The 23,400-nt window shown below is 41.3% G+C and overlaps 1 protein-coding gene across 5 annotated transcripts in view; it reads right to left on the reverse strand.

Moving 5' to 3' along the window:
* Arhgap26 (Rho GTPase activating protein 26) overlaps positions 1–23,400 on the reverse strand; it is a 409,111-nt gene that overhangs the window by 86,062 nt on the left and 299,649 nt on the right. For all 5 annotated transcript variants that reach the window (XM_076856778.2, XM_076856777.2, XM_076856775.2 and 2 more), the window contains exons 18-19: positions 13,285–13,444; positions 3,068–3,206 (exon numbers count right to left, since the gene is read on the reverse strand). In XM_076856778.2, coding sequence (XP_076712893.1) covers positions 3,068–3,206; positions 13,285–13,444 — 299 coding nt within the window. The remainder of the gene's footprint in view (positions 1–3,067; positions 3,207–13,284; positions 13,445–23,400) is intronic.

The following is a 23,400-nucleotide window of genomic DNA, read 5'->3' on the forward strand; positions in this document are numbered from 1 at the left end:
CTGTACTTTAACTCCAAAGAGTGCTTTCTTTAAAAAAATATTTATTTTTTTAGTTGTAGTTGGATACAATATCTTTATTTAACTTGTTTATTTTTATGTGGTGCTGAGGATTGAACCCAGGGCCTCACACATGCTAGGTGAGTGCTCTACCACTGAGCCACAACCTCAACCCTTCCAAAGAGTGCTTTTAATAAAGTTCTCTGCCTTTGTTGTCAACAAACTAGACAAAGGGAAGGTGAAGGGTGTGGAAACTTTGCAGTGCCCATCTCCTGTTGGTCTGACAGTGATGAGGACATTGCCACCCGGGAGGTGTGAGCCCTGAAGCTCAGGCCTCGTCTTCCCCATGCATGGACTCTCCCTCCTATGCTACAATGTTTGCCACATCAGCCCGGATATCACTCCAGTTTCCCAGAGAAAAAGGTGTGTTCAAAACAAACTATAAAACACACTCACATATTTATACTTATATATACTTTCTCATATGTATATACAGTCACAGACTTTTCAATTAAAATGTTTTTTTTTTTTCCTCTAAGAAAGACGGGAAGCAATGTTACCACCAACATCTGAGAACATGGAGAATGCAGCCCGTTTCTGGGGTTTGTTTCCTCGTGTTGAGAGGAAAGCTCTGTCATTTTCCTGTCTCCCATCAGCACTCGCGGACACAGCAGCTTGTTCTGGGGCTTAGGCAGGTCTGCTTTCACACATCCTCAACTTTCATCCTCTGCCTTATATGATAAAATTAATCTTGGACAAAGATCTAATTGATTTTCTCCTCATCTCTGTCCTTCCCGACATGCTCCAGAGTGTGCTTTAAGACCCATCCAAGGCTGCTTCTGTGCCAGTGTGACCACAAACCCAGCACTATCTTAAGCTTAGGGGAATTGACCAACACTGCCTGGCTTACGCCAATCTTTGCTGTATGTTGCTTTGTAGGAAACCTCAGGTGACCGTGGCTCTCCTGGAAACTTGAGAGGCACCGTACCCTGTAGCCTAATGCCTGGATTTTTCAGTTCACAGAGGTGAGATCAGTCCTGTTCCACAGTCTTCTTGTTATACACAGAGGGGCCAAGGCTATGTGCAAACCGTGGAAAGAATGAACCCAAACAGATGCTTAAGAGGAATGTGGGCTACTATTAGGAGGGAAGCTAGTGCCAGGATAGGGTCAAAGTCATCAGAGGGTACATATCCATGACCTAGAAATGCTTTTAGGAATTTATCTTAAGGGAATGATCATGAATATAAGTAGATTTACATAGAAGAATGATAATAGTAGCTTTACTTATTAAAACAAATATTTGCAAGAACCCAAATGGTGCTAAACATCAGGATGCAGCCTTCTTGTGGGATACTGTGACATCCTCAAATGCAGTGAGGGTAGGAGGCAGGGAAGATTTGCGTTCTGGACTTAAGATAAGGAAGGCTGTCACTTTTGAAATAAAGGGATTCAACAAAAAATCAACCCCCCCCCCAAAAAAAACCTAACCTTTTTTATGACAAAGAAAATGACAGATGTCAATCCAGATATGGAACCTTTCCTCTTCAAGGCAAAGCAGACACTGTCCTCTTTGTGCTTTTGCTGGACCTCACACAGATCAGCAGCAATAATTATAACAATAATACCACCAGGCCAGCTTTTACTGAGCACAGACCCTGCACCTGACACTGTTTGAAGCACTTTCATCTGCACAATGGCCCTATGATGCCCAGCAGAGCTTGAGGCCTCTACTCCTATTGTACCCCACGCGGCTCTCCTACTGCAACAGCTGAGACGAGACTGTCTCTGTTAGGGCCCGGTACCTGATCACCACCAAGAATGTAGAAACCCTGAGAAACCATTATTCCTCTTTTCCAGAAGTGAAGATAGAGACTCAGATGTTACCTGACCCGTCAGGTCACACAGAGCTGGTGGGGCAGCAGAGGTAGAACTCCCATGGGGGCCACCGGGGGTCACAGCAGGTCAAGCTTACCTCCTGGACATTCTACTGCCTCCCCTGATGCACATTTCTCTATGCTGACTTACCACTGTGTGCTCACTGGGCTATTTCCCTTACTCTGTTTTGAGCTGCTTAAAGACAAGGCCCCATTTTTTACATTCCCGCCTGTGGCAGGCATCATATAAATGACAGCTGCATGTACGAACCAGCCTTGGTATCTGCGTGTGATTAAACAATAACTAATAATGGTAGCAGCCATTCTCAGTTAATGATCCTTGCCCTGTTCCAGGCCTTGGGCCAGATGTTGAAATGCCTAATTCCACTTAATCCTACTTCTCTAAGGGGGCATTTCCATCCCTCTTATACAGGTGAGCAAACTGAGCCTGAGAGAGGTAAAAGGGTTGCCCTCGTGGAGATGCTGGCACAAGAACCAGTGCCTCCCTGCAGAGCTGGAGGCCTGCTCTCCCTCACTGCACAAACCTCTTATTACAGAAGCTGAAGGAAGATAGGGCAGTGTAAGGTCTAATACCTGATTCCTACAAAGAACTCAAAAATCCTGGAAGGAAAACACAATTTGATACATTTGTGGTAATAACACTGTGCTGTCTGGAACAAGGAGGACTTATTCTCCAATTAATTCATTAATAAGTTCCATGTATTTTAAAATGCCAACTCTACACCAGGCACAGAGTAGAGAAAGGGCAAGGAGAACCAGATCCCGCCCTCACAGAGGCACACTCTAGTATTCCACATGACTCCTTCTAATGAACATTCAATTACAAACTGAGAAAAGAAAAGAAAATCAATTCTATGGGAGCTGCTAAAATTAAAGGGGCCAAAGAGGCCACAGCTGACCTCCTACTGCAGGGAAAAGAAACTCAGGTGTTAGTCCACAGACCTGGAAAGAGAATCCTCAACAGCACCCCCTGCCTTTCATTCTTGGCAGTACTGCTTCCTGTCCTACCAGGATTACTCAGCAAATGGGACTTGATGGGCATTATGAAGCCCAGTCTTCAAGCACCCAAAAGGCCAGCAGCATACAGAGAGACCAGAGGTGTCCATCCCGAGCAGTGGGAGGCAGCATGGGATGTCCCTGAACACCACACTGTTCTAGAGCAGCAGGGACTCACGTTTCTCTGTCGATTGCATGGCATGGAAGAGTGTCAGGGGCCTCTCGCTGCAGGATGGGGGCTTGGAGTCACCACTCTTCTTCCTAGACAGGTGCAGCTGGGCATTGGTGAGTGGCACATCAGGTAGGGTGTTAAATATCTGCAAAGGAAGTTTCACAAAAAGGTTACACAATTCTGCAGATTAGGAAGAAAGCACAGGTCTGAATTGGTACAACTGAAAGTTTGATGGTGACTTAGACTCAGCAAGAAAAGATCAGAAAAGATCACAGGTGCATGCTCAGGACTCCACCGTGAACAGTTCTAAGAACATCAAACCCTTTCCTTCCAGAGCTGGCCCCAGAGTTTGGTAACCGTTCACTTCCACTTCTAACTCCTACCATACTTTTTATGAATCCTCTTATTGTTCTCTTCTCTGGGAGAAATAGGAAGCAGCTGAGATAAATATAAGCCACTGTCTGTTAACAGTACTTAAAGCTTTTTTAATCTTTGTCCAGAACCAACTAATCAAAATCCCTTTACCTTTTTCCATTGGTTTTATTCCCCAGTTCTTGATAACTGTTTTACAACTTTCTTAGACTATGAAAACTATATTTAAATAACATTCCAAGAACAACCCAAAGCAGGCTGGCCTCTCCCCTCCTCCTCAACTGCCCTCAATGGGAGCATCCTCTCAGCTCAGCAGCCCTGTTATCTGTGAGGCTGAGCGTCTTTTCCTTGCTTAAAAAATGTGTGTGTGTGTGTGTGTGTGTGTGTGTGTGTGTGTGTGTTTGCTTTTTTTACCCTGGAGGAAAGTGTGTGTATATGTGTATGTGTGTGTATATATACACACACATACACATATATATATATATATACTAAAGACAATTTGGAAAATGTAGAAAAGATTCAAGAAAAAAAAAAACTGAGCTTCTCCCAATTGTACTACTTGGAGGTAATCACAGTCAGCATTTGGGTTTTATTTCTTTATGAGCTTTTTTCTTTGGAGCTATTATCATCATCATCATCATCATCATCATCTATAGCTAAAAAAGTGAGAATAAAATGATAGACAATGAACTTAATTTCTTAAAAAAAGATAAAAGTAAATGAAGACAAAAATTATTGCAACTCTTACCTTTTTTTTTCTGCAGACAAAAGTATTCTAGAATTTACTAAATATAATAGCCATCACTTAGTCATGGTGCTACCATGACTACAGCAGCCGTCACTCACGGCAGGCTCCCTAGCTACCAGTCACTGCACTCTATGCATACACAGCTGGCTTAGTTCTCAGCAACATTCCATATGACAGCTAATGTCCCCAGCATTTCATAAGGAATTGAGGCACAGAGGGATTAAGTTGTTACAACTATAGATATAATTACAGATGATAACACAGGGCTTTTTTCCCCAGATTCCTTTTTAAATTCATATAATAATACTCATTCATCTAATCAGCAAAATTCTTTTGAGTATCTACTTTATACTAGGCACTCTGGGCATAACAGTGAATTAGACAAATATGTTCCCTGTGGTTAGAGACTTTGGTTTCTAGAACTATGATTTAGTAAGTATTTGCCACACCAGGCACTAGGTAAAGTGCTTTGCATGAATTCGCATTTAATACTACACACACTTTTCCATAATGGAGATTATATTCTTTACACAGCTTTGTATCCCACACATTTCAACTAACATTATATTGTAGCATTTCCTTTCATTAAAAAAGAATCTTCAGATTTGATTCTTGATGGTTACATAACCTCTTCACTAATTGAGATGTCCAAATTTATTGATCTATTCAATACCATCTCTTATTCTGAAATAAGTCTCCTTCTGGATTTTTTTTTCTTTATAATAGTCATGAGTCACAAGAGGTAAATGCTCCGTGCTTCACCTATGGGTGCCCTCAGACACCCCAGAAACTTTCTTTTGTGTGTGCATTTAAAAGCAAGATTCAAAAGCTGATATATAGAAAGCAAAGTCATAAGAATTATAACAATTTCGGCCCAAACAGCTGCTCTCCCTGAGTTGGCAGGTCCTTGGGCTCCAATGATACCAGCCAGCTGGTTAAGTCAGTCTTGCTCCCAAACACAGCTGTCTGAAGGCAGCATTATCCTATCTTCCCTAGGGGATTGAAAATTTGCAGCAAGACAAACTGAATCACTACACGGAGCTGAGATAAACTGGGGTGAGGGGTAAGAAGAGAAGAAGACTTAAAGCAAAAGCAGCAAGATACTCTTGCTTCCAGAGCAGTCGGAACCCCTAATAACAACTTGCCAACACTTCACATCTCCCATCTCTTTTTGAGTTTCTGCAATGGAAGACAAGGAAAAGACTATGGCTGTTGAGCTCTAGGACTACAATCTCTAAGAAGGTTTCTCCCCTCTTGACCTTGTTCACCAAACAATGGTGAGCCATGGCTGCTCTTAGGTGACATCCTAACTGTGCACCATTATCATCAGCATTTTAAAATGGCTCCTACACATGGCTGTGAGCACCTGCCAATCACTGTTCTAGGTGTTGCACACAACTCATCCCCAAGCTGAGGGTCAGCTCAATATAATAAGAAGAATGACTGTTTCAGTGAGGGATCTCCTGACCTTCCACCCAGTTAAGCAAGACAGGGACCAGAGCTGTAGTGGTCATCCATTCTGCAGGTTCTCTCCAGCTAATCTTCATACAGAAGCTGGTGCCCCCAAACCTACCAGAAAGGATTCAACAAATCATGGCATTTCTTGGTACCCTTCTGCCTCTGGCCTCAGGTACAGCACCTTCAGCAATCTCTAGCTAGGAGCATTTGAAAACTAATTCATGTAGGGCACAGTAGCATATGCCTGTAATCCCTGCAGCCTGGGAGGCTAAGGCAGGAGGATCAGAAGTTCAAAGCCAGTCTCAGCAATTCACTAAGGCCCTAAGTGAGATCCTGTCTCAAAATTAAAAATTTTTAAAAAGGATTCAATGCCTGGCACCCCCCCCCCCAAAAAAAAAAAAAAACTCTGAAAACTGATTCAGACTTAGTGATCTGCCTGGTTCTCATACCCACCCTCACCTTCTTTTCCTAATGAGTTACTGTAAATGAGATCTTCACCTAACTACAATGGAAACAAAGATAATGAATATTTTTAAAAATTTCATCTATCAATGAAGATGGGAGCATTTATACTCTTTCCTAAGAGTCATAGTAAATGTTGAAGAAACAAAGAAGAGTTAAGTTGTAAGAAATCACCATGGATTTAGACAGATGCATGAAAAATTGCTTTCAAAACAATTTTCCTACAGAGCACAGCAGGAAGAACATGGGGACACATGAGGGAGAATTTCACTCTGCTCAATGGCTGCTTTCTTTAAAAGAAAAGTTATTTGAGCATAACAGAATCAGCTCTAGGAGGGAATTTTCACCATGGGTGAGAGCTACAGTTCCAAAGGCTAGCTCTCTAGGTCTCACTGTGAGCCGGTGCACAGGCTTCTGAGAGTCCATGAGGCTCTTCTAAAGATCAGTTGCGGTGATGTGCAAGTGGGCACACTGCAACACATAAAGTGCCAGGCTGGGGCCTGTTATCCTCATCATATTACACACTGTCCAAGGTGCAAGGGCATCTTTGTAAATTAGATCAAGTTAAAACAAGTGACACAAATGTTCAATTAAAGAGTCTGGGAAATCGTTCCCCACATTGCTGCTTCTTGTTTAACTCTAAAACATGAACACAAGCAAGGTGATCTTCTGGCCACCAGCTAGCCAGGCCCAGGGTTTGCTCCTGTGTTAAAAAGTCCAAGTTGGAATTCTGAGGAGAACCTGAATTATTCATGTTTTGTTGGTTATTCCAATCCTATTTCATTTAGAAGAGTTAATTTCAAGATAATCAAATGAAGTTTTCTTCAGGCTGTCAAGAAGCATCTGTACAAGTGACCTGCTACAGTGGAAGAATGAGCTCATGTGATCTATGTGTGATGGATTTATGGAGCTTTACCATTTGGCTAGAACAATCTATTCATTTCACACAGACTTTCCAAATTAACACAAAATGGGGAGATTTATTCTGTGCCCCAAGTGTCTTGCTAATACTGACCAATTTACAAACTAATTCTGATTTAGTCGGGAATGCCTTGGAGATGAAAGTAAGAAGACTCTAAGCCTTCTGGAAGCTACTGGAGAATAAAATTATAAAATAAAAATATAACTCTAGGTAACTCTTCCATGTATCCCCAATTTCAAGCTTCCTATAAGTGGAATTAACATACCCCAAAACACCAAGCTACTGTTTTCCCTTCAACCACCTGGGCTGGGGTTAGGATTATTTTGGTCCCTGTGGTCACATAGCTGAGTCCTGGGTCTGCTAATTATTCCATAGGCAACCACAGAGCTACACTGTCCCTACTTACCATCACTGACATCAATGACATTGCCACAGCACCATTTAAAAGACAGGGAGAGAATTTAGAGAATTTATATAGGTGGAAGACAAACGTACTTTGGAACTAGGTGGACTGGTTCAAATCCAGGCTTTGCCACTTATTAGCTGTTTGATCTCAGTGAAGGTCTTTAATCTGTCTGAGCCTATTTTGCTGTGTAAATGGGGATCCAACATCTGCCTTGCAGAGCTCTTAAGAAGAAAATGCACATAAATACTACAACATCTGATAAAGAGGAGGCTGGAAGTAGTGTTAGTATAAACGACAGTAAAAATAACCAAAATTTGTTGAGTATAGCAGCTTACTATGCTAAATTGTTTACATGGATTATTTACTTGGATTATCTGACTTAATAACTCTAGAAGGGAGATATTATTTGTGCATTCTGTAGATGAGAAAAAAGATCCATGGAGATTAAACTCATTTGGCCAAGGTCACAGATAAGGAGTACAACTGGACAGGAAACTAGATATCTCTAGTATCTTAGTCACTTTTGGTCTTTATACCTATTATTAATTGGAGAGAGAACAAAATGGAAACAGCATAAGTTTGGGAATCTGACATATCTGATTGTAGTCATTTACCAGTCCTGTGACCTTGAGTAAATTATATAACTCTCAGACCTTCAGCCGCCCCATCTGTAAAATGCCTCAGGACTAAAGTGAGGACTGAACACCTAATAATTTGGCCCTCACTGTTCAAAAGGCATTATTTTATTCAATTAAAAAAAGGAGACATATAAAGAATAAGAAGGGAAATAATGAGATTCAAAATGAATTATTTGTAGTCGGGACACGAGGATTTAATTTATTAGCGTAAATTTAATTACTGCTCTTTGCAAAACATTGATCTTAACTGCCTACAGCAATGTCAGAATCTGCTGTTCTTTTTCCCTTGTGTGGTCTACAAAATTTGTTTCTCTGGTCCCCTCTGGCCTATCCTGATGTTACAGAGCATTGACACTTGTGGAATTTGTTCGACTGTGTCACATACACATTTTTACACCTTTTCCAATCCCATCTGTCAAGCGCTCCTGCAATTTAAAAGGATTAGGAGTCTCCCTGTAATGTATGCGCTGTACTCTTTGTCATGTGCTGTGATTTTTATGGGAGGAAAATTAGGTCATGATGAAGAGCTCCTGGTCTATAACTGCAAAGTAGCTTGGAGACAATAAATCATCAACAGAGGCCAGCAGATTACAATGCAAAACGGAAAAGGTGCATGTAAGAAAAGGGAAGGAGCATTTTCTTGTACATAAATACATCAGGGTCCCCTGTAATCTGGGGCTAGCTTGCTGGATATCAAGAGCATCTGCCCGAGGAATGGAGGGCTAGGGTTACTGAGCGCGGCTCGTGGCTCATGGTTCATGCCTCCTGACAGCACAGCATAGGCAGGAGAAGCCATAAACCCACATCTTTACATCGGAGAACCAGGCAAGCCTTGGCAGGGCTCATAGGCTGCAAGTGTGAAGGAGCCAAATTCAGAGGCTGTAACTGCAGAGAGGTTTTTTAAGGACAGCTGGAAGTCCTACGTCCTGTTGATATCAGCATTTTGGCAGAGGGATCAACAATTTGGAAAGCAGTTTGGGGAATTTTATTAAAAATCTCACAAAAGGAACCAAATACACTTGGTAACTGAGGGTATATATAGATGGCTGTGATTTTCCATATCTCTAGAAGATTCTACTTCCTGTTATCTTTGCTGAGAGAGAGGAAAAAACTTAAACACAACAACTAACTTCATCTCTATTCAAACAACATTCAAGTAGCTTCCCAGCCCGGCATGGTGGCTCATTCTTGTAATCCCAGTGACTAGGGAGGCTGAGGCAGGAGGATGGTGAGTTCAAAGCCAGCCTCAGCAACTTAGCAAGGCCCTAAACAACTTAGTGAGACCCTGACTCAAAGTCAAAATTAAAAGGGCCAGGGATGCGACTCAGTGGTTAAGCACCCCTGGGTTCAGTCCCTGGTACAAAAAACAAACAAACATACAAACCAAAAACCAAAACAAATAAAGTAGCTTCCCAATTCAATCACTCCTTTATCTGGGGCCTATTAAAAGGGAATATATGAGTTCAGATCCACAGACATTAACATTAACAAAGAGTATCTTATATAGCACTTGCCGCTAAAAGAAGAAAATGTTCTATGACAGAGCATTCCTGCCCAGCACACAAGTAAATCAAGCTTGCTTCTGAATCTAATAAGGACAGGATGAAAAAGAGTGCCAGGAACTATTTCAGTGCATCCAGGCACACCTTACTATTATTGTTTTATTAATTTTTCATATCAACAAGTATTAAATATTAAGGAAATGAAATCCAACTGCCAAATACCTAATGGTTGCCAAATCAATTACATATTGATGTACATTGTGTGTACAAAGTCCAACACTGGTCAATGGATGTCAATGCCACCAATATTTTCTTAAATGTAGATCAAGGCAGATTCATGAGCCCTTTTATGGGCCCTCCTTTTTGTTAAATACAGATCAAGGCAGTTTCTTGATATGGTTACTCTTCCTAGACACCCCAAAATTTCAGTCAATGGTAAGTAAACCTTCAAAAAACAATTAAAAGGAAAACCTTACAAGAAATTGCAGAATTTTTAGTTTGGGGATATCTTGGTCAATAACAATGTTTAATATTTTGTTTTGTTTTAAAATCTTAACTTAGAAGCATATAAATGTCCTCTACAACCCCAAGAATTTTCCTATTTTAACACTCATAGAAATGAGCTGTATGTTTGGGGAAAAGATTCTGCCCATACAGAAATGGCAACTTTAAATAACAGACTGTTGTCTTAAGGTAAGAATGGTAAGAGTCAAAATCTTTGCTCTTTGAGCTCTCAAGTCAAACTTGACTACAGGTAAAAACAGTCATACTCTCAAGTCTATTCTTCTTTAGAATGTCATATAATCCAAGCAGGGTCCAGGCTATAGTCTCATTGATGGGAAATGATGCTGAGTTAGTATGGTCAACTCCCTGGTTTCATTATTTAACAGGTGATTTTGATATCACAGTACAATTTGGGTCAGCTTCCAGGGATGTTTTTCTAAAGTACTGAAGTAACCATTTGTATGACTGGAAAACCTACTCTACTTGGAAACTCTGAGAGCTCCCAGTTTTCAGGAGTAAATTTAACCCTTTTTCGAAAGCTTTCCAAGACTCTTGATAAAGGGGCTGAATCCAGCCTCGTGACACCATCTGTCCCTACCTGCTAACATTCAGTCCACAGTCCTCTCATGAATACGTCATTTTAACATTTACAGTTTGATTAATGTTGTTCTCTTGGAAAGCTGATGCTCCTGTCTCCACTCTTCCGCTGCCTACAAAACTTCCATTTATCAGTCGGAGCCCAGTGCCAGCAGAATTAACTGATCTCTGCTCAGTGGTGCCATCATACTTTATTTATCTTACTTTAGCACACTGCATAATGGTTAGTTATGTCCTGATAAAATAGGAGTGCCTATCTTATTTATCTCTGGTCAACAGTCAATACCCAATACATGGTTACTGTAGTAAATAGAGATGAACAAGAGTGGATTTCTATAGCATGGATTCTAAAGTGGTCCTAAGTTCAATACTAGTTCTTCTCCTAAAAAGCTGCTGCTTAATTTCTCCATACTTCAGACTCAATGTCTAAGACAGAGCTGAAAATATTGACCTTATTTGAAAGTAAATGAGATGGTAAAGCGGCTTAGCACAATATCTTGTGTGCAATAAGTTGTAAGTGAAAGTTAGCTATTATTATCACAATTATTACTTCTAGATTACATTCATTAATAAGATCTACCAGCTTCAACTGAATAAATAAACTGGTATATATATATACCATGGGAAAAGAAAAATGACCATGAGCCCCCAAACAATACTATATCTTTTGGCTTTTTCCTTCCTACCTCTTTCCACATTGGGATATTTATTTCCTAAAACTGTGCAAACACTGCTCCTTCAGGGTCTGTTGGGGAAGGGGCAGAAAGAGCTCCTGGGCCACCTTGACAAGGTCAGTGTGTGTCCCCATGCTCTCTCTCCCAATAAGAGGAGTGCAGGAAACACCTCAGCAGGCCTCCCATCAAGGACACAGGTGGCTCTCTGGGGAAGAGGCTCAGCAAGGCTGTTTCCATGCACACAGGTACTATCTGCAGGGGATCTGGGTGTGCCAGGGACAACATAAAGGAGCTCATCTTCATTTTAAGCCTTGGGTTGAATGCCTTGCATTAACCCTTAGTAAATAAGACAGACAGGAGTAGGAAGAAAAAATCTTATGCCTTAGCCAGTTAGAACATAGAGGTCTTTTTCCTTCTGCTGAAAAAAATATGTCAGATTAAAGAAACTGAATTTTCTAGCCAGCAAGTATTCCATCTCTCTCTCCCTCTCCTTTTTAAATGTCAGTTTTAGAGACAAAAATGTCTTACACATTTTTGAGTTAGGGAAAGGTGAAGGGAGAGCTGGAGGCTGGGAGTGTTTGTCGTTATGAACTGAGATCCAGGTGGGCTTCACTCCAAATGTCTCAAGGGAGTGAGGAAACACCATGTGACTTCATGGAGGAAGAGTGTTCCAGATGATAGAACAGCAACCACAAAGGCCTTGAGGTAGGTGTGTGCCTGCCATGTGAAGAACAGCAAGGAGTCAAGGCAGCTTTGCTAATAGCGGGGGATAGCGGCCATGTAGCACTTACTGGCTGGTACACAAACTGACCTTCCTGAGTGAAACAGGAAACCACCGGATGGTTCTTAGCACAGAAAACTGAAAGGACTTAACATTTAAAAAATCTGGGATGGAAGTAAGGAAGAAAACTGGGAGGCTCTTTTAAGATTCAGACAAGAGATGGTGGTGGCCTTCATTAGTGTTACCACTGTAGGCAGTGAGGAGTGGTCTGACTCTAGTTTCATTGTGCATGATTAAGTCACCATTCTAGGCAAAGATTGTTTTAGAAAGAGGAACTTTTTCTTGGATTCCAGAGTTGTGGCTGCCAAATAGTGGCCAAGAAAACCCTGCACAAAATCTGGGATGCTTCATATAAAATTGCTATGTGTTAACATACTTCATAATATGGGGTGGAGGAAGGAGGAAATTTTTTTTTTTTTTTTTTTTTTTTGGTACGGAGGATTAAACCCAGGGGTACTCTACCACTGAGCTATATCCCAGCCCTTTTTATTTTTTTGAGGCAGGGTCTTGCTAAATTGCCAAGGCTGTCCTTGAACTTATGGTCCTTCTGCCTCAATCTCCTGAGTCACTGGGAGAAAATGTTCTTAAGGAAGACCAGAAATCTTAGTGCTCTAAAAGAAAAGACAGACTATACACATGTGCACGTGTGAGCATGCACACTATGAAAAAATGCACCATTTATAAAAAGAAAAGACAAACTATAGGTTTGTGTTTCATTTATAACACTAATAAAAAAGTTCAATATTTATAATATTAAAAAACTCATAAATTCCTAAGAAGACAACTAAGTAACAAATGGGCAAAGGATGTTTCCAAAGTGAGACTCATAATACTACCTCCTTCACTAGACTATTGTGAGGATAAAATGACTATACAAGTAAAGTGTTGGGCACAGTTCCTGGCACAGGATAAATGCTCAGTAAATGTGGTCCCCTGCCACCACCATGACCACCATGATTGTCACCTCAACTGGCATTGCCATCACCTCAATCAGTCCCCTCAGGATTAATATCACACCAAACTGCCACACTCAGCACCTTCACCACCATCAAGGCATAATAATCATCAGCAATGTAAACCTGAGTCGACTGTGAAGGTCAATATCCATGCAATTTCCTTCCAGAGTATGTTTCACTGCAAGTGACCAACTGTGTATTACCTTTTCATGGTTCTCTATCAGGATCTCGATGACAATGTTCTGAAACTTGATATCCATAATGGCTGCCACTGTTTCTTCCTGAGGCCGTAGCAAGGTGGGTCCAAACACCACCCCAAGGTTTGCCACTGTCATCAAATTCTGCTTGTGATTGTTAGCAACACTGGGAAGAAGAAGAAGAAAAGCAAAAATAAGAGAAATAATGAACTCAGAGATAGTAACCCCCCCCAACCCTTCCTGCCTGCCTCTGCATAGGCTCCTGGTCTGTAGGAGCCAGCACTTGGGACATGCTCAGATGCCATCAATCAAAAAAGAGACTTTTCTATTTGTATTTTCATCTATCAAAGTTCACAAATTTTCATTCAGCATCCAAACTATCTTGCTACTTCAAGATATGGCACTCCTTATGATTTCCATTTTGCCTAAAACAACCAACCAACAGAACAAAAAACCATCTACCAAATGTTGAACCTCTGCAAATCTGAATCTCTGTTCTGTGTGTTCAGGTAACTGCTAATCCCTTTTAGTGACAACTTATGTTCTTGGCTGCTGCTTAAACTACTGTGATCATTAGCATTTTCCCTAATGCAAATATAAAAATTCTTGACGGCTTTAATTCACTTGAAAACACAGACACAAAATAGGCCTAGTTTTTAAAATGGGCAGATCTGGCATTTAAAATCTCATCAGGAAATTCAGCATTGACTCAAAGTATTAAAGCCCTCATCAGATGAAACATGTGGCTCACATTAACAGAAACACGTGGCGTAAACAGAAATAAAAGTGCACTACAGTATATTCATGCACATGGCTATGTTTATTCTGTCCCTTCTACTCAAAATTTAATTCAGACTGCTGGCTGAAAAGGACACAGGGTTAGAAGTAGCAGGATCTGAGTAAATTGCTAAATACGCGTATGCATATGTTTGGATAAGCAACTACTCAAAACATATATCTGAACTCTGCATCTGGCTACCATGACCTAGCTTTAAAACATAATTGTTTGTTTGCTGGCCCTGGTATAAAGACACAAGTTTCCTACTGGCAACAAATAAGTTAAAAGTTCCCACCATTCAGTATGGTCAAGAAAATATGAGGAGCTCCCCTAAATCACCTGTTGGAAGAAGGAAGTTATTCATTACTAATTTGAATCCAGAGAGAAACTGGGCAGAGATGGGCAGTTTACACAGACCTACCTCCCTAGCATTTAGTGCTATTTATACTGAGCATTTCTTCACACAATTCTATAAATGCCTACCCTGTTTCTCTTGCATATTTCTATTTTGTAGGAGGAAAAGTGATTATACTACCTTCAATGTCAGTTTTAAAACTGAGCTTTTATTGAAATACATCAACCAATTTTATATGCAGATGTGAGTTTCTCCTGTAACTTTTTAAAGTGAAGAGTTAAATTTAACTTCCTCCTCTGAAAGGGGAGGGTGTGGTTAGGTCTATGGAACTTTAACTGTGGCACAGTCCAGTCAGAAAGAGAATGTGCTTTTTGAATGCTAAGCAACACCTGCAGCAGGGAGAGCTGCCCCAGGCATCGAGGTCTGCTTTGGTCCACACAAGGATGTTTTCTAAGCTTTTTCTTAGTTCCAGTGGAGTCTCCTGGGTTTACTTAGAGTTTTCCATTCTACCCAGAACTTTATCATGTTGCCAATCCGAAAAGAGTTAATCAGATGGTCAAGTTTGTACCTGGCAAGGAAGAGAGACTTTGGTCCTGTGCCTCTATCAATCATCAAGTATGTATATTTACAAGCTGCTTGTAACATCACTGCTTTCCACATTAGCTCCTAATGTGTGGGAAGGGAATTCTCTCTCCTTATACTTCCCCTCCCAAATGAGCTAAGTCATTAGGCTTATCCCTCTTTCCACAAAAGTCCCTTGTGCAAGTGAATCAACAAGCTATTTATGTATGAAGGCACTTTCAAATTGTAGACTATTCAATAGAAAAATACAGGGTTTGGATGATGAGTTTTTTACCCTAACTGGCCAGACTACAGCACCTCTTGGTCCAGCTTTACCTGCCAGACACCACCAGCTACTATCTGAAACCCAGCTCTGACTATTCCACTGCTGGCTGAAAAAGGACAGTGTCTTACACCTCTCCTGATTGGTGCAGATAACACAATGGCACAGCATGTGAAGTGTTTAGCAACACTTCTGTTGTCTGATAATAATTACAATAAACCTGTGGTGGGCCTCAGTTATTTATTTGTTTGTTTCTCAGAAGTGGGTTAAGCTAGGGCCTTGCCCAGTTAGGCAAGTGCTCTGCCACTGAGCTACGCCCAAGTCTGGAACTCTCAGCACACCTTCACCCAACTCGCTAAGCCTTCCTCTGCCACTTCCCAGCTCTAGGTCCCTGTGCAAATAACTCAGTTTACTAAAACCCTAAGCATTTGGTTCTTCCTCTTAGAAAAAAGAGGAGCTTGAGGTAAACAACACATCTACTTTGTGGAGTTGTGCAGATTAAAGTGATAGTACTTGGGAAATGCAGTAATGAGTGTAATAATTTATTTTCCATCTCTTTCCACTTTCATATCTCTCTGTCTTTGTCCATAACATTCTCTGCCTAGAATATTCTTACTCTTCTTTGCTTAGCAGACTGTTGATCTGCAACAGTTGAACTCTGCAGATCAAAGTTCAGCTCCAGTGCCCCCTTCCTTTCTGTTTTTCCCCCTGGTCCTGATATAGATAGACACGTCTGACTGTGCCTATGTTTATTAAATGGTGTTGGTATCTGTGCTACTGCCCAAGGACAGGAATTGTGGTAGTTCACTTGGTAGAACCAGCATTGAGCACCATGCTAGGCACAGGTGAGTCATAGTAAGCACTCACTGAGGTGCTAAAGGATGAGGGGAGGTTCTTTGTAGACATAAAACTATTATTCTCAGCCCAGCTACTTACTCATAAGCCTCAAATTATTATTGATGATTTTTGGGAAATGTATTTAAACTATGCCAACCTCCCTTTTCAAAGTCTCAAACTGTGTTCCACTTTTTAGATTTAATTAATGGGCAATAATTACTCTGATTTGTAGGCCCTGACGCCCAAAGGCATTTGGAAAAAAGTACAGTAATTCTGGATCAGCAACTCTGAATATAAATAGGCTTGGGGCTAACCAACAGAATTCATTTCCCTTTTAATGATCAATTTTCTTTTGTAACTTAAAAAAAAAAAAACATTGATTGAAGTGTTAGAAAACTTTTTTGGGGAAAATTTGCACTTTTCATTACTAACTACCATTATCTTTTGGCCCACTGAAGTAATAAATTGATCTGTCACTCGATTATTACAGATCACAACTTGGTACGGCTATGTTCATTACTCCAGAATAAATTATTAACAATTTGAGATCTCTATGTATCCTGGAGAGAAAGGCCTAGACCTCAGTCTCTGCTGGCACCAGTCATGCATTATAGCTTGACGGATTTACAGATGTGTGGGAAGCAGGCTGGCAGAGCGCTGGGAAGTCAGTCCAGCAGAGGCCACGGGACTCATTCATTAGCGAGGTCTATAAAACACCAAGTGCCTGCTTTCTGTGCTGGTAATTGAGCTGCCTGAGCTCTTCCTAGCATAGTTCAGAACATCATGTTGGATCTTGACTTGAAATCTGCACACAGATGTTTCTTGTGCATTATACATTGCACTGAATGAGCCTTTGACACATGCTCTCAGATTTCTGTGTCCACATGGATGGCTGTGCTATGGTGCCTTCTCCAAGCACTGTTAAGAGAAAACTGCCAATTTTGCAAGCTTTCTTGCAGGTTATAGGGAAAACGCTCCATGTGGGATTTTTCTTTTTTCTTTTTGGTACTTGGGATTGAACCCAAAGGTGCTTAATCACTGAGCCACATCCACAGCCCTTTAATTTTTTTTTTTTTTTTTTTTGAGACAGGGTCTCACCAAGTTGCTTAGAGCTTCACTTAGAGCTTCACTAAATTGCTGAAGCTGGCTTTGAACTTGTGATCCTCCTGCCTTGGCCTTTGGCCACATAAAGATGGTGGTTGGGGAAGGGAGAGTACTACAAGGGAAGTAGACAGTAGCCAACATTTTGGGGCCTGTAAAGAAAGATTTCCATGCTGTCATGGGATCTCGCCTGTCTTTCTCAAGTCTGAATGGGGCTCAGAACTCCATAAGCGCTAAGCAGTACTTTATAACCCAGACTGGTCCTGAGGGTCTCCAGTAATACATAAGCTTTTGAAATGTTCACAAATTGGTTTTAACTTGAGGCCTGTTGTGCCAAGATGAACAACATCAAAGCTGAGTCCCAGATCCTCTGGGCACAATGTGGTGACAGGTTAGCAGTGTCTTCATGGAGCAGATGGGTAGAATAATAGCCCATCACATTTCCCTGTCAACCCTTATATGTCTGCTTCAGCTTCCACTGTTAAATAATGATAACCTAGACTCATAGGATATTTTAGACTTCACAAAAAGCTCTTTTTAAATATATTTTTGATCTTTGTAACAATTCTAAAACAGCAGCTTTTGAACTTTCCAACAATGATTCAAAATAGGAAATAAGTTTCTCTCATGCAATATTTCATGAGTACATGATATATATATCTATATACACACACATACATATACATACATACACATATAAACAGACAGATACACAATGTATCAGAAACAAAAGTTTCAGAAACAGTAAGTGGAACATATTCTGTATTTGTATTCCTTTTTTACCCACTAAACAACCTATTTTCATACTATGAACTACAAATTGAAAAGTGATGTTGAAGGGGTAACAGTACGCAATATGGAAAATAAGAAAAAGAAGATAGTAGCACATGGTTGGAGCCTTGTGGAGAGCTGGATGGCAAGGCAAGTTTGGTGGCTGCTCTAAACCTGTTTCCTCACATGTAAAATTCAAGTGGTAATATCTACCACACAGAGCCGGAAGGCTGATAAAGCATGATGGTGTAAGGGAATCACCTCACATGAAATACTGGCTTAATAAGTGACAGATGTTATTGTTATGGTGGCAGTTAAGGTAGAGGTGATGGCAGCAGCAAATGCCAATTAAAGCTACACTGCTAGTTAGTGGTTTCATTTGATATCCTGTCCAGAAACCTCTAGTAGCTGCTTCTGCTCGGGGAGGTGGCCCCACCTCCTCCACCTATATTTCAAGGCCCTCTGGTACCCTACATATCTGTATTTTTTTTCTTTTTCATTATTTTTAAAATTACGAAATACTTCAAATCTATGGAACAGTTCAAAGCATCAGATACTTATTTTCTATCACTTCCCTCTAAGTTCCTCTGGTTGAGAGCTTCCTGTGAAACCACCTCATGTCTTGGCTTGCCTGGCACGTTCTCTCCTAACCAGCCAAAGCCTCCTGCTTGCAAAGCCAGCTCTGGGTACTACCCGGACCATTGGTGTACCACTGGCAGCCACATTGTACTCTCTCCTCTAAATGTGGTGGTCCGTCCCATCCCATGAGGCATATCTACACTGACTGCTCCCCTCTTCACCACTGCCTCAGGACTAGAGGCTAGGTCATGAAATTGGAGCACACCCTCTGCAGTACAAAGGTAGGTACCAGGGAGGCCCAAAGCTGACAATTCTGAAGGTGGGTGAGTGGGTGGGCACCCAAGCTACAGGAAACACCTCTTTCTCTACTACCAAGCTACTGAAACTCTACTTTTTTTGTGTGGTTAACCAGCTAAGCTTCCAGGGTTGTTAATCTGGTTCCTTTCATCAACTTCAAATCCACCCTTAGTATATAAAGAGGAATGGTAGGGAGAATCCCCACCCTCGCCGGCTGTGTTTTCTCCAAAGTCAGACCGCATGTGTACTGCCTGGATCCCACTGGCCTTGGTGAGGCAGGGCCAGTCTGGATGGTGTTGAGGAGGCCTCTGCCAAGAACGCCCACTCTGAGCCATAAACAGAGCTTTTCTGGACTGCCCCAGTGACTGGCACCAGAATGAGAGTATAAAATAAATTTCTCTGAGTACTGATGGTGTTCACACTCACCAACTATACTGAGCATCTTCCTGTGAATGGTTATCTAGTATCTCCTAACCTTCCTGACAAACCTTTCAGGCAGCTGCTATCAAGACCATTTTATAGGTGAGAGAACTGAAGCACTGGGAAGTTAAGTAATTTGCCTGAGATAGCACAGCTAAGGAAGGACAGAGCCAGGACGGGAACCACGCAGAGCCTATTCTCTTAACCATGGCTCTTAGCTGCTCCCACATGACCAAGGATTGGTGCAGCCTGGGTTAAAAGAGATCATCGCTTTCTTCAGAAAACTCCATCAAAAATGAATATGCAGAGCAGTTACATGCTACAGAACTGGGGGTGGGGCATGGTTATAATAGTGGGGAAAAAGGTTGCTGAGAGGAGAGGAGAGGAGAGGGATCATAGCATGCCTACGAGAGCAACACTGTACTAAACACCATTTCTTCTCTCTTCCTTTGGTGAAATATGGCTGCATGCTTAACAAAATTATGAAAATGATGAACTCTCCCTCAAATATGATGGCATACTATTTATAGCTGGCAGGCACCATCAGAAAGCTGCTTTCTAGGGGCTGGGGATGTGGCTCAAGCGGTAGTGCGCTCGCCTGGCATGCATGCGGCCCGGGTTCGAGCCTCAGCACCACATACAAACAAAGATGTTGTGTCCGTCAATAACTAAAAAATAAATATTAAAATTCTTTCTCTCTCTCTCTCCCTCTCTCCCTCTCTCTAAAAAAAAAAAAAAAAGAAAGCTGCTTTCTAATAATGAACAGTATCAGAGCAAGAGAGTAGAACAAATTAAAATAGAGCGGGAGGGAGAGCTGCCAAAATGGTTTCTATAACCCCAAAAAGACAAGGATGGTGGTACATGCCCTTACCCAGGCTGTCCTGCCTTCACCCAAGGGTGGCAGAACTCTGTGAGCAACGAGCAACATGTTTTGTGCTGCGGGTGAAATATATAAACTACATTCCAGATGGGTGAAACTAAGTGCAGAGATGCTGAGTATCGCCCAGAACTACTTACTCTCACTTTAACCCCTCTTAGAGAGGCCCTCTTGGTCCTTAAAATTCCTGAAGTCAGAGTGCACAGCCAATTCCACGGCCACTCTCTCTCCTCCAATTAAACAAAGAGTTTAAAATCCACCATAGGTTCTGGCTCTTTAGTTTTGAGTTGAAAACCTCATGTAGTATGATAGGTCTTCAAAAAATCAAACATTGAACTTATATAAGATCTGACAATTCCACTTCTGGGTATATACCAAAGAATTACATGTAGGGTCTTGAAATACCCATCTCCATGGCAGTGTATACCTAATAGATAAAATGGAGAAGCAATCTAATTATCTGAGGATGGATGAATGCTTAAGTAAAATGTTCTACCTAGGCAAAGGAAGATTAACCTTAAAGAAAAAAAAAAAGACATTCTGACATCTGCTACAACATAGATGAAACTTGAGGACATTATATTAAGTGAAATAAGCTAGTCAAAAAAAAAAAAAGACAAATACTACCTGTTTCCACTTAAAGGGGTAGAGAAGTCAAAAATCATAGAGTCAGCAGAGAGAATGGCAGTTGCCAGGGGCTGAGGGACAAGGGATATGGAAAGTGACTGTTTAATAGGTATGGACTCAGCTTTCAAAGATGTAAGTTTTGCATATGGAGAGGCTTGCACAATGACACAGGCATATTTAATAGCACTGAACTGTATGCTTAAAAATTATTAAGATGCTAAATTTTAAGTTATTTAATTTTATAACAAAAAATTGGTAAGAAAAGAAAATCCTTGGTATATTCTAAAAGGTTCTGCAATGATCCAGCTGATGTCTTAAGATCCTTTCCCAACATACTTCTCTTTGCTTTGCTCCTTGATCTAGGATCTAAAATTTTCTCTCATGCACTTTTTTTGTTTTTTGTGTGTGTATGTGGTGGTACTGGCAATTGAACCCAGGGTGCTCTTATCTTCAGGCTACATGCCCAGCCCTTTCTATCTTTAAATTTTGAGACAAGGTCTCAGTAAGTTGCTCAGACTGTCCTGGAACTTGTGGTCCTTCCTGCCTCAGCTGGGATTACAGGTGTGCATCACCGCTTTGGTGTCTTCCTTCCTAATGCTGATCCTCCCCACCTGGGAGGCCCCAGGCCTTCTTTTTTTCTACTTCACTTTCTCAGAGGGAATCTTTCTAGACACTAAACTCTGGGTCAGGTCTCTCACTGAAATTCGAATTCCTCAATTCTTCTTCCTAGCATTTACTGAAAGCTACATATGTGACTAGTCAAGGAATTGTCCTTTTCTGCCTCCCCCACTTACCAGAAGCTCCAGGTGGGCAGGGATGGCATAAATCTCCCTCCTGCTACATCCCAGTGCCTAGCACAGTTTGCCATCTCATTTGCTGAGGGAGGGGGTGTAGGAAAAAAAAAAAAACATGTAGATGCTCTAAGTGCGTCAAGGCTCAGCTGCACTAAATGCCTGGTTAAAACTTCCACATAACCTACTGGTATCTTAGAGCCTCTGCCAAGCTGGGGGACAAGGAGGGCAGGGTGTAACCAGAGCAGCCCACCCTGACAGCAAAGGCACATAACAATCCAGGTGTCTCTCCTTGGCCATACTAATCTGGAAGGTATGAAGGCCATAAAAGATTTACAGGGCATAATAATCATTATTATATGCATTACCTAATATGCATTATATAATGCAGCATAATGCTCACATTATTATGCTAGTCTTCTTCCAATTCATTTATTAAGCCTTCCAGGATACAGTCTCCTGTGTCTTCCTTTTTCTCTTCTCCATTTCTGAAATCCCTTTATTTTCTGCCTGCCTTTGATTATTACTGATTGTTATCATCAACTTTAGCTGAGTATTTACTGGGAGGCAGGCATACTCCTGGGAAATTTACTCCATCAATGAAGTCAGTTGATCTTTACAATATCCTTGTGAGGTAAGTTCCATTACTCCCCCACATAAAGAGGCTGAGGCCCAACAAATTCAGAAATTTGTCCAGGGTCATGTCCAGTAAGCAGTAGAGGTAGAACTGAAAGCCAAGCAGTCAAGAAGTCTGTCGTTTGATTTTAGTGCTACTGGCTCCCAAACACCCTGGTACAATGCAGAGTGAATGTGTGTGTGTGTGTATGTGTGTGTCTGTGTGTGTGTGTGTGTGTGTGTGTTAGAGAGAGAGAGAGAGACATACATTTAGTATGTATCTTGCCATTTAATCTCACTTGCTTCTTTTCTTCATGGCCCAACTTTAAAACAATCGTGGGATGAACGAAAACCTGATTATTTTTATTTTATTTGTTTATTTATTTTTTATGTGGTGCCTGGAATCGAACCCAGTGCCTCACACATTCTAGGCAAGCGCTCTACCACTAAGCCCCAGCCCCCTGATTATTCTTAAAAGAGTACTTTGAAAGCAAACAAGGATATTAGATTCATCTCTGTCTATCAACAGTATAAAATCCCTAAATTTTTCTATTGGTAATAATCTAATCTGGGTCATAGAAGTACTGGAATCCCTCTGGAATAAACCAGGTTTTATTAACAGTAAGAATTATACTTTTGTTGTAAGTAGCCTAGTAAGTTCGTCACAGAATTTGAGAGACCCAAAATAGGGCAACTTGAATTTTACTTGTTCTCCATGGCCTTGACTACCTGGTGTTTGGATTGTCTCACAGACAAGGAGGACACATTCCTTAGACCTAAGGTTAATTGATTTGCTTTCACCTTTCTGGATCTGGGTGGTTGTGTTTGTCAGCTTTTTGTTGTTGTGACAAGCACAACTTAGAGAAGGGAAAGTCTGTTTTAGCTCATGGTTCTGGAGGCTTAGTACATCCTCAGCTGAGTCCATTGCTCTGGGCCCAAGGTGAGGCAGAACACAATTATGGAAGGGCATACTGAAGGGAAGCTGCTCACTTTGTGGTGACTGGGAAGCAGAAAGACAGAAGGAGATGGGAAGGGCCCCTCAGGGAAGATGCACCCAACTCCTCTAGCCATGCCTCACCTGCCTACAATCACCACCCCAGTCAGTCCATTTAAACTAGGACGGACTGAGTAGGTTACAGCTCTCATAATCTAATAATTTCACCTCTGAACATTCCTGCATCAACACAGGAGCTTAGAGGGAACACCTCACATCTAAGCCATAAAAGAAGT

The sequence above is a fragment of the Callospermophilus lateralis genome, chromosome 5 (assembly GCF_048772815.1).
Source record: "Callospermophilus lateralis isolate mCalLat2 chromosome 5, mCalLat2.hap1, whole genome shotgun sequence".
NCBI classification, from domain to species: domain Eukaryota; kingdom Metazoa; phylum Chordata; class Mammalia; order Rodentia; family Sciuridae; genus Callospermophilus; species Callospermophilus lateralis.